The 12,002-nt window shown below is 37.9% G+C and overlaps 1 protein-coding gene across 3 annotated transcripts in view; it reads right to left on the bottom strand.

Annotated features, from left to right (window-relative positions):
• Window positions 1-6,916: 6,916 nt before the first annotated feature.
• Window positions 6,917-12,002, bottom strand: part of STARD13 (StAR related lipid transfer domain containing 13) — a 255,721-nt gene continuing 250,635 nt past the window's right edge. For all 3 annotated transcript variants that reach the window (XM_072993776.2, XM_072993774.2, XM_072993773.2), the window contains one exon: window positions 6,917-10,550. In XM_072993776.2, the coding sequence (XP_072849877.2) occupies window positions 10,433-10,550 (118 nt within the window). In that variant the 3' untranslated portion in view covers window positions 6,917-10,432. The remainder of the gene's footprint in view (window positions 10,551-12,002) is intronic.

The following is a 12,002-nucleotide window of genomic DNA, read 5'->3' as shown; positions in this document are numbered from 1 at the left end:
TATTTACAGATTTCCTTATCTTACACAGATTTTCTTTGAAGTGGGTACATAATAAGGGTTAATGTAGACCTATGCTCTGTCTCTTCATCAACTCAAGCAGAATTCATAGTCAAAGATCTTGATGCTGAGGTGCAACTCCATGTCCTTGCTCAAGTGTGCATTATTCTGTTTGGACTTAACCCTTGGCAGAGCTTTAATACTAGGCATATACAGAACTTCTGAAGACTGTACATTGTGGGCTGGTTCATATAGCAGAAGAGTCTTTTAGATACATAATCCACAGTGCTGGGATTTTGAAGCCTAAATTAAGCTAATATCTTTGATTTTAAAAATTGAATCCAGTCATCACCAACAGAATTTATACATCTTTTACATTAGATTTATATAGGTAGCCAACATCTTAAAAGCTAAACTGCATTTCAAATTAATCCCATAGTCCTAAATCCAATTGTAATTCCAACTAGTGTGGAATCATTGAATGCATGACATTTACAAAAGCATTGACTCAATTGATTGATTCAGTGGCTGAACTCTAGTAGTACGTCATGATTAGAGTAGATGCATTGAATCAGTGGGGATTTGGTAAATCAATGCTTCCATAAATTTCATTGATTCAATTAACCTACTCTTTTCCAGATATTACTGGATTTCAGCAGTGAATCTTCTGTAGTTGGGACTAGCAGTCGGATTTAGACCATAGTTTTGTCCTTAATTGGGTACTTTACTTACATACACAAAGAGGCAGTGTGGAATCAGCAATCCAGTAGCCTATTTTGAATAAAAAGCTCTTCCCTGCCATCTGAATGGCGTCTCTCATGTATGATGGCTTCTCTTGGCTTGTATACAATGATTGATATGCAGTGATTATAGAGTCTCTGTGTAAATAAAATATGTAGCCTTCAAAATAAATGAAACAGGAGATGCATGAGCCAAAAATCTGCAGGGCCTAAGTTTTCCAAGAAAAAGAGGGTTAAGTGGAGGTGGAACAGATTCAAAGCTTCAAAATATGCTGTTGGTAAGTTTCCAGGTTAAGACCATTTCACAGTTGTGTAACTCAGTTGTGTAACATAGTTACAAGCATTTTATTTCCTAACTTGCTGGAAGAATGACATCCTTAGTACATTTTTCTCTTATATAAGAGAACTCTGTAAGATGGACTTTAAGTTTTTTTAAAAAAGAGTTCAAGTGTTTCAAGTGCTACACATTATGAGTCTTACACTTTGGAGTCTGGGAACATTATGTGGCTTCCCCTAGATTGCTTCAGCCTGCATGTTGTTTGGCTGGCACACAGCCTAGATTACTGAGGATACAAGCTGATGTGTTTCTTGTTTGCTGTGGATTTCCAATATTTCAGGATAATTTAGGAGAGTATAATTCTTCAGGATAATTTAGGAGAGTATAATTCCCAGGAGGGACAGGATTTAGGATTGTCATGAATGCAAAACAATAGGAAAGAGGCTCTTTCTTTCATTTTTAGATTCTTTCCTTCATTTCTGGAAGAGAGCTTCTGAAATAATTCAGTTTAATGAATGAGAGGAACCTGAACATTTTAGATTTCATATGGATTTCCTCTTTCAGATTATCTTTCTTTGACTTCTGTATGTAAAATCAGCTCAACCTGCATTGTCTCTTGCACCTGAAAGGTTACTTGAGTGGTCTGAGAAGAACTTGGTGGTGATGTGGGTGGCACGAAGCACTGGCAACAGCTTGCTCATTGGAGATGCTTCTGCTTCTGATGAATATAAATTAGCGCTGCCTCACATAGTTCTGATGGTTTTGATTATGATGATGATTTTTCTTTATCTTTTTAAAATGTTTCTTGTTGATGAATTGATGAAGAGGAGGATGAGGATGGTGAGACTATGATAAATGTGAGATTTAAAGTATAGTTCAAGTCTGCTTAGGTCTCATTATGACTGATTTTTCTTTCTCATTCACTGTTGCTGTCACGTGCTTGTGGAGTTTATTATTGTTGTCTTGTCTCTACTTTTTGGAGTAATTTTGAGTGTTCTGTAGAGCTTTATTTGATCTAGCACCAGAAATATGAACAAGAGAAGTCAAAATCGAAGAACCCATCCCTTTCATGTTTAATGAAAGGACTGGTACCCAAATGACTTGAAAACAAATGAAGTACCTTGCACAAGAACCCAAAACAAATTAACCCTAAAAGTTGGACCTGTGGATACCTGCCATTCCTCCCATAGACACAGAACTGCTATGGATTTCCCACATACAGATGTTCTTGGCATGCCCTTACCTGAAAAATCAACACACTAGGCATGAGATTTCTGGCTTTTTGGGACCACAAATCATATAATTCTCCATTCTGGAACTCCACCTGACAGACCCATATCTACAGACACCTAAATGTGGCTCCTGTGGAGAAAAGGCCTAGCTGGGAGGGCTTGAAGGCTTTGAAGGTTAGCATAGGCCCAGCTCCAACCAAGGTTCTTGTGCAAAAAGGAAGCTCTCAGATAGTGTTGGCTATGAAATTCCTCTTGCAGCCATTTAGTTGATCAGTTGCATAATACAGGGAAGCCTGGAGCAGGGCCATGCTTACACAATTTGAAATGTACAGACCTAAAATTATGCAGAAAATGTAAAAGTAGAATATTAATGCATTAATTAATACAGGCCATATTTTACAGGTAACTATAGAAGAAATTGGTAGACACAATGTATTAACCAGTTTTATAAAGTAAGAGCAAAAAAGGCAATAAATCAAGATTGTCAGCAGATACCATTTTATTTAGCTCCCAGTAATATATTCACAGAGTGTTTCTTTTTACCAATAACAAGATATGAGGTAAAAAATGAGGTATTTCTATGAGTACAATATTAAAAATGCAATGTCCATATTGACATAATAATGGTAATCTAACATGATAGTGTTCTTCTGATATATAAGTTTTAATATTTATTTAAAAAGAAAGCATTCTTGCATAGATATGCGGTTGCTAGGGGACCTGAGCTCCATCTGTTTGACTTCCTTTTTGAAATTTGGTCAGTGAAATGGAAATGAGCAAAGGAAAATGAACTATGACCATATCCAGTGGTGCAGTTCCATTGGTGAAACTGTGGAATCTAATGAAAGCAGGAGATTATTCCATTTCCAGCTTCAGCTCTTCAGGTGCCTTCCCATGACCTCTGAAGGTCCTGGAAACCCTCTGGATGCATTTTTTTAGGCAACATAGATGAGTACCTTTCCAGACTCAACCTTCCTGACCTTGGCCAAATTCAGCTGAGCACTGGCTAAAGCTATACCATTAAAAGCCCATGTTGGAGTCCCTCTGTGACAGTCATCCCCTGATCATGTTGCCAGTGGAATTTACTCGACACAATCCAGCCAAATTGATTCACATGCATGAACATGTGTGTGTGTATAAATGTACTGTATGCACATGACTACACAGTTAGTCCTAACAACAACAGCAAAAAGACAGACACACACACTCACCCTGAATTCATGGGTTCCTGTGGTAACAAGCAGTTTTCATTTCACTGGGTGTTCTTGAGTTAGGACTTACATTGCATTTAATCATTTGACAGAAGTGCAGTTACTTGTCACTGTAGAGAAGACTGATTAAATCCGTTGTTCAGTGTTAAAACAACACAGGTGTAATTAACATACACATGAGTGTACTCTAGTTGGCACTATAAATTGGATTACGGTACATTTTTAACTTTTATGAAGTTAAAAACACACACACCTGCCAGAGAGTAAGACACATGCTTAGAAGTGTTTATTTGAAGAGGGAATACTCTTTAAGGAAAAGCTTAAGTAGCCAGAGTTACAACAAGAGGCAGTTTTAAGTCTTGTTGGTCAATGTATCAGTGCAAAATAAAATAAAATAAAATAAAATCTTTATTTCCCGTAGGAAGAATGGCTTAGCAGTGGCCTTCAGCACTGATTTTGGTAGCTTTCCCTCCTCCTATACAAGTACGTACATATTATGATATTTGCATTATTGAGTTTAGGGTTTGGTGTGCCTGCCATTTTATACAGGCAGGTATAATCAGTGACTTTGATCCACACTTAGGATATAGCCATTAAAAATAAGCAGACTAATTGAAGCCATACTGATCTCAATGGGTCTACTAAGTGGAACTAACCCTGGATTCAATCCACTGACATGGGAAAGGATTCTAAACTGTATCAGCTTATGAACCCATGCTTCCCAGTTATGATGATGTGGGTCTGAATTATGTATTTTACTATTCTAATTCCTAGGGCCAATTTATAGACATAAAACTGGTTCTAGCAAACTTATTTTTTTAATAGGGCTGGCAGAATGACAGGAGTTATATGTTACCATGTAGAGTTATTCATCAAACTAGAAACAGTAGAAAAACAGAGCACTGAAAGTACAGTAAAAGCAGATTTCCTGCACTGCCTTATCAGAGGTTTCCTTTTAGAATTTATAGAAAGTGGATATTGTTTCTTTACTGACAGGAAGGAGGTTTTGTACTGCTTGTAATGTAGAGCTTGGAAATGCTACTTTTATATACTACAAACTCCTAGGCTGCCACAAACATTGGGGGAACAATTACACAAGCATCACCACCAGCCCACTAACCAGGGAATTGTGGGAGTTCTGATCCAAAAAAGTAACTTTTCTAAGGTTTGACTTATCCTCTGGATATGAGTGCTAACTGCTGAATTTGGACTGGTACTTTAGAATTACTTGTTAAATACCCTGCTATTTTCCTGACCAATGGCCCAAGCAGAAAAATGGCTTCTGCTGGTGCTTGTACAGTATGATCTTTCCCCCCAAATTTGTACCCACCAGCAGTTCTCTGTTATTGGCCAGTGCCACATACCCACAACCTCTGACAGACTTCGCATTGGTCTATACTCTGATTTATCACACCACAGAAGTGGTTGAAAGTACAGAATAGAAAGAAAAATCTACATCATGCAATTTTCATCTTTGCAGTTTCCAGACGTGTTACAGATAAGAGAATAGAACCTGTAGGGGCACATTGACATCAATTGAGAAGATCAAAACTTTTTTTAAAAGGAAGCCTTTTTCCAGTATGGATCTGTACACGTGAACAGCTAGATCAAATACAAATGGGTTTAATAATAACACTGATTTCTAATTTTAGAAAATTTAGCCATGTTAGTGTGTGCTAGCATATCAGGCAGAAACAAAAGGAAAATTAAAAAAGAAAGAAGACAAAAATGTTTTGGCATATTAAAGACTAACTGTTATATATTTTAGTGTGAGATTTTGTGGACTGGACTTGTTCACAAAAGCTCACATTAAAACTTATAGCAGTTTTTATCTTATTTATTTTTTCTTTTTCATTTGTTTTGACTGTTTTCTAAGAGGCTTAATCAGGATGAACTGATCAAATGGCCAGTTCACTATGTATACATTCAGTGAGTTTAGAGAAAATGAACAAACCAAAATTATTGTATGGCAAGGTCACGGCTTAATTTATTCCTACTAGCCATTTAATTTAATTGTTAGTGGCAAAACCCTAAAATATGTGAAGCAGGACCATATGAAAGTGTGCTTGATAATTTTTTGCCATTCAGTAATTATTAAGGAGTTTCTAGTTCTATAGAATTAGAGGAAGCTTCCAGTTAATAGTATTTCTAATCATGTTTGTACCCCTGGATTACAACTGTCTTCCCTTGGAATCAGCTACTGAAAGTGGGCATCAGGGTCCATGGAAGTTATGGCACTGGCATTAGCCTGTCTCTGCATAAACAAACATAAAATCCAATGTATTATTCCAGATACATTGAAAATACATCACAAGAAATCGCAAAGAGAATATACCGTATTTTTTGCTCCATAAGACGCACCTTTCCATAAGATGCACCAATTTTTAGGAGAAGAAAAGAGGAAAATACAATCTGTTTTCTTCACTCCATAAGACGCACAGACTTTCCACCCCGTTTTGTGGGGAAAAAGTGCGTCTTATGGTGTGAAAAATACGGTAATATCTGAATGGACCAGAGTAACCACAGATTCCCAGGAAGATTTACTGCTGCACTGTAATCTCAAGCTCTGTTGCTTCTTGTATCCTATTGCCAACGTTTTCCCCAGAATCTGTGCCTTGAAGAGCATGTGACGAGCAAACATTCACAATGCAGACAAATTGAAACAAGTTCAGAGGAGGGCAACAAGGATGATCGGGGGATGGAAACCAAGCCTTATGAGGAACGCCTGGTAGAACTGGGCATGTTTAGCCTTAAGAAACGAAGGTTGAGGGAGATGTGATAGCACTTTTCAAATACAGTACTTGAAAGACTGTCATACAGAGGAGGGGCAGGATGTGTTCTTCGTCATCCCTCAGTGCAGGACATGCAGCAATGGGCTCAAGTTAAAGGAAGTCATATTTCGGCTGAATATCAGGAAAAACTTCCTAACTGTTAGAGCAGTGTGACAGCGGAACCAGTTACCTCTAGAGGTGGTGAGTGCTCCAACACCGGAGGCATTCAAGAGAAATTTAAACAACCACCTGGCAGATATCCTTTGATTTGTATCCATGCATTGAGCAGGGGATTGGATGTGATGGCCTTGTAGGTGCCTTCCAACTTCATTATTTTGCAATTATATAGAGGAAACATTTCTGATGTTTACATCTCCAGGCTGGAAAAAAGTTCCATCAGCTAAATTTCTACTTGTTATACTGATCCTGCCTACTAAAAAAAGAGGCAAGAGTTGTGTTGGACAAACTGAACTAGGTTTGCAAGACCTTGGATCTTCACCATGAACTAAAACTCTAACTGTGCCATCTTATGCATTTTCTGCACAGAAACAAGCTCCACTGAATTCAATATGACTATAGTACTGAAGTCTGAACAAAGAGATGCTAATGATAATAGACAAAGGGCCACAGTGAATCTGATTTGATTATTTATGAAAACAAGTATACGAATTAAAGAATGACAGTGTACTTTTGTTCTGTACTAGCTTTATCTTTTATTTTTATTTTTTAAAAAACCCTGTTCTCCATAAGTTACTTCAAAATTAATAATTGGTTTTAAAGCACTTTTCCCTTTATGAAAATAATTGTTCCCTGAATATATACTGTCAAATGGACCCTCCAGATTACCAACAGCCTAACCTGTTCTCATTTGCAAGAAAGAAAATGACATCCTGAAAAATACTGCTATTATATTATAATTTCCAGGAAAGTCTGTTCCACTGAAATAGGAATTCAATTCCAAGTCAACACTCAGGATCAAGGTATATGGCCATCAAAAAACAGAATATGAAAATCCTCAGTTGCTACTACTAGTACCTCTTCCCTTGTAATTATTATTAGACTTTTATGGTGCATATTATAAAAAAGCTTATTTTAGAAACATAGTTTAGTGTTAAAAAGCTTATTAAGGTATTAAGGCTACACACAGTTACAGGGGAGTGAAGTCCACAAACATAGTGGGGCTTACTTCTAGTATGGTTGTGGCGTAAGAGTTTAGCTTCAACTATATTGTTCTGCTGGGTAGAGAACCAGCTCAGCATGATTCTTTTACACAAGAAAGATAATCAGCTTGTGTTTATAAAGGCAGGCTTTCTAAGTGAAATACTTTAGGACTATTAACTTTAGGATTAAGGGCAACAGCCATAATAACTGCAAAGTTGTTTTAAGGCTTCCAATATTGGTAGGCAGCAATGTTTATGTGATAACACAGTTTTTCTCTGGAGACCTGCAGTCCAGTTTAGTGCATCATGCTTAGTGATGTGCTGGCATTATTACTCATGTAAAATTGCTGATGCCAATTTGAAGTGGGCACACTTCCAGTGTTGCAGTGGGAAACATTTGACTTCCTCCACCCTCAAAGGGATCAACCACCAGCACAATTTTGCAGCAGCTGGCAAGGTTCAGTTGCATGACAGTTACTACAGAATACTGGCATAGCTGGAATGGCTCTCTGTGATACAGGAGGGGTATAGAATGCCCTACTGTACCATAGAGTTCTATGAATTGGCAGGACAGAGAATCTTATCCTCTCCCCTCTTTTTTTTTTTTTTTTTTTTTGCAATGGTGGCCGTGTTTTTTTTTTCCAGTGGTAGTGGTAGCAACAAAATGAAAATAGTGGAAATAAAAAGGTTATGTATATATGTGAGCAATCCCATTTGTCATGTGCAATCTGTCGTGCTATACCTCAAGTTAAAGCCCCAGCTCAGAGAAAGTTATCATCATGGATAAGTGTCATTAAAATCAATGACACAAGTTAGGTATGTGATGGGAAGCTGCTACATTTGGAGGGTTTGGCCTAAAAAGCTTAGTTTTTGTATGCCTATTTTGTACCTTATCACATTCCTACAACACTGGGGGTATGATCAAATTTGAATTTCTACCCATGTATCAAACTCAATTACTTACTGTTTCAGAGGGCCCCCTCATTCTTCTTCTTTATCTCCTACCTCTCATAGTGCTTGGAATACTTCTACAGCAGCCGCTCAACTCTCAAGTAGCTGAGAGGCTATTGCAGCATAACACTTAAGTGTGGGTAATTCATCTCAGCCATGACCTAAGTCTTAGAACAGTACAGGATCTCAAACGGTAAACCTTAAGCTACTTGGTATTGTCTTATGACAGCTCTATGGATGTCAGTGAAATTATTTCACAGTAAACATTTTTGAAATGCATCTCTACTTTCCAATCCAAAACCACAAATGTTGGATTTTGTAAGCAACATCTGTATAATGCCAGATCTTGTGGTGGCACATCGTCTTGACAATTCACCACATTCCAAGCTCTTGTTTCTTGTCCAACAAGGCGTGTGGTTAGTGCATTAGTCTCATAATTATTCTGGGGCACCAAATCCTCTTGCACAGCTCTACCCGTGCAATAAAAATGATGTTGTCATCAGATTGCTGCTGATTAAACACTTCCTTTTTCTATTCAGGGATTGCACAATTCACATGCATCAGGCAAAGGCTGCAACTACATTGACAAAAAACATGGGAAATGCCACATGGGATTGGGACAGCCTAATTTGCATTTTCTGTTGATCACACGGCATAAAAGAATATTTGAATCAGTTTGGCGTTTGTCCCCCCTTCCTCAAATTGGTAGTTTTTCCCTTCCTGCTGGAGCGACTACTTTTTTCGTAGTGAAAAAGTGGGTTCATTCATATCAGTTCAGGTGGTGTGACTACTTGAACCAATGAAGAAAGTGTGTGCTGTAGTTGGCCCCATGGCAGGGTGGCTGGGGGGGGGGAGGCAAATAATGCCATTTCTTTTTTTAAAAAAGTCTGGTGCCAGTGTTGCAGTTACATGCATGCACACACAGAAAAAAAGAAACAAAAAAATGGAGAGAAAATGGAGAGAGTGACAGGAGGAAACATGAGGGGTAAACTGGTTAAACAGCCTCATTTACAGCATATTAAAGTAGTTCTCCTGCAATTGTGCCTCCTCTACAGGAGAGCTATGTTAACTAGCTGCCAATTGCTTTCATCATGTGGCCAGTTAACACAAACAGACGCAGGGAAACCCGAATTCCTCATTGTGACTTCACAGTGAGTGAATCTGCATTCCTCTCACAATTTAGTTGCAGCTGCAGTAACATGCGTTCCAAAGCCGAAAAAGGCAGTCCTTACAATGGTGCCATTCCAGTTGTGTGAGCAGAACATACCAAGAGAATCTGGGCCTGAATGCTGCAAATAATGAGCTCGCAGTTGATCCCTTAGTCTTTCTATTTTGTGACCTGGCAACTGGTACACTTTTGTAGGATGCTACTGTGGCTGCTAATTTTCTATAGGTTGTTGAAGTCTATCGATTCAGATTCCAATGCCACAGAATAATGTCCTGTGTGAACTGATTAGTGTTAATAGTTCATTATTTAGAATTTGGAGATCCCAGAATCTTGTAACCAGCATGACCCATGACCATGCTGGCTTGACATTTGGCAGTCATAATCCAGAAGTGATATTATTGCTACTCAGCACAAAGATCATGCAGTACTTTTTACAATGATAACAAGTGTTCTGAACAAAATCTGGGAGATAAGAAATCTGTCAGAGAGAAAGGAAATTCCAAACAGAAGCAGAGCATTTCTTCTAGAAAGCACAAGATTATATACAAAATATAATATTATATATATATATATATATATACATATATATATATATCACTACATAGACATATATATGTAAATATCATACATAGCAAAATCTATACATTATATACATTTCTTATGTACATTTTAAAATAAGCTTCTCAGAAGCTTTTAAATATTAGAAACATGCAATATATAAGCAGTGGCAAGAGTTTACTTTTAAAGCTTGTTGGGGGGGGGGAATGTTCTTTGTAATGGAAAGCATTTGATGGGAGACACAGTATTTCCAGATAATGGCTAAGCCTTCCAAGTAAACTTTACTTGGCTATTGCACAAATGCTGGCTGAAAATCCAGTAGCTCCAGGACATGCATGGAATCTCATACATGCAGGGTCCCCATCACTCAGATTTTTGTTTCCGGACCCTCAGCAATCAACGGTTGAAATGAATTTCTGATATTGGCAACTTCAGCAGCACAGAGGTGTCCAAAGACTTTATTGTACCAATCTAATGAATGACCTCTGAAGAGAAATAAAGTGGAAATGTTATTACAAAAATCTGTCATTCAAATAACAGGTCAACAATGCTAATGAAACAGAAGGTTGGATCCAGATTTACGGACAAACAACTAGGTGGGTGGACTAGATTTACATGTTTCCTAATCCCTACCGTACATGGAAGGCTTGGGGAATCCTATTGAATCTGTAAAATTAGAATGTTGGCAGCATTGTTAAGTGGATGAGCCAGAAAAATAATTCAAGCTACATCCATGTCACAAAATGAAAAAAATGGATCTTATTTTAATTAAATGTGGAAGGTGTAACTGTGTAGGAGACTGAAACCCCAAACTACAATCTAAAAGTATTTAAAAAATAAGAACATTTGTCAGCTTTCCTGCACCAAATGGAAAAATCAGCTCAATGGACAAATGATTCATGCAATAATGTCTAACTACAGCTCTTCAAGAGAGTTTGCCTGTATGCTGATATGAAGTTCTGTCTTATAGAGGGCAATTATATATCTATTTCTGTAGGTAAACCACAGAGGAAGCATCCCCCGAATTATATATTTTGACAATCCCTTTGGGATTAAAAATTAAACTTACATCTTTTGAATGCAAAAAATATATACCCCATTGACTAAATTGCTGATTAACCTTTGTACATTACAAATAGCAGCCATGTACCAATTAAAGAGAAACAGATGGGGCTGTGGCAGAGAGCTCTTTTAATATTCCTTGCTTCTTTCAAAGGCTATGAAATCAAAGTAGTATTTTCCAGCCACATTCTCTCATAGTTATATGACAATGGAGTATTATCATAGGAACACGGAATAGTCGTTTTATGTGTGGATTGTTTTATTAAACTGCAACCTCATGTACAATAAACAACAAACATATATATGCTTTTATACAGTTATATCATTGTAGGAACACTAGACCATGGGAAGTTGCCTTATATTGAACCACACCATTGGTCCATCTTGTCCAGAGGCTGATGATAGGACCTTCTTACATGCAGAATGTGTGCTCTGTCATGAAGCAGTGGCCTCTCCTCTTTAGCTCATAACCAGTGCACCTGGCTATTTTTCAGAACAATAGTGCTGGACATCCTTGGGCTACTCAAGGATGGAAAACTTCCCTCATTGGGTTGTAAGCATACCCTTAGTTACATGGGATTAAGGTGTCAGTGGACCAAAGGGGACACACCCTATAAACTACTGTAGATTTGCCAAACCACAAGATAGCTTCAGAATATGCCTTCTATTGATGAAATCGGTCCACTTACAGAAAATTCTCGTCTGATTTTCAAGGGTCTCCTTTCCCAAAAGACCACATCATTCATTCAGCAGAAAATACCCTCCTCCAATCTACTAGATAATCTGTCAAGGGCTTGGAAATGAGACGGTGGCAGGGAAGTCTACTTCCCCTGGCCCAGTTGCCAGAGATGGCCAAACTTATTTTTCTGGACTGC

Source organism: Pogona vitticeps, chromosome 3 (genome assembly GCF_051106095.1).
Source record: "Pogona vitticeps strain Pit_001003342236 chromosome 3, PviZW2.1, whole genome shotgun sequence".
NCBI classification, from domain to species: domain Eukaryota; kingdom Metazoa; phylum Chordata; class Lepidosauria; order Squamata; family Agamidae; genus Pogona; species Pogona vitticeps.
This window is presented reverse-complemented; position numbering and strand designations above follow the sequence as displayed.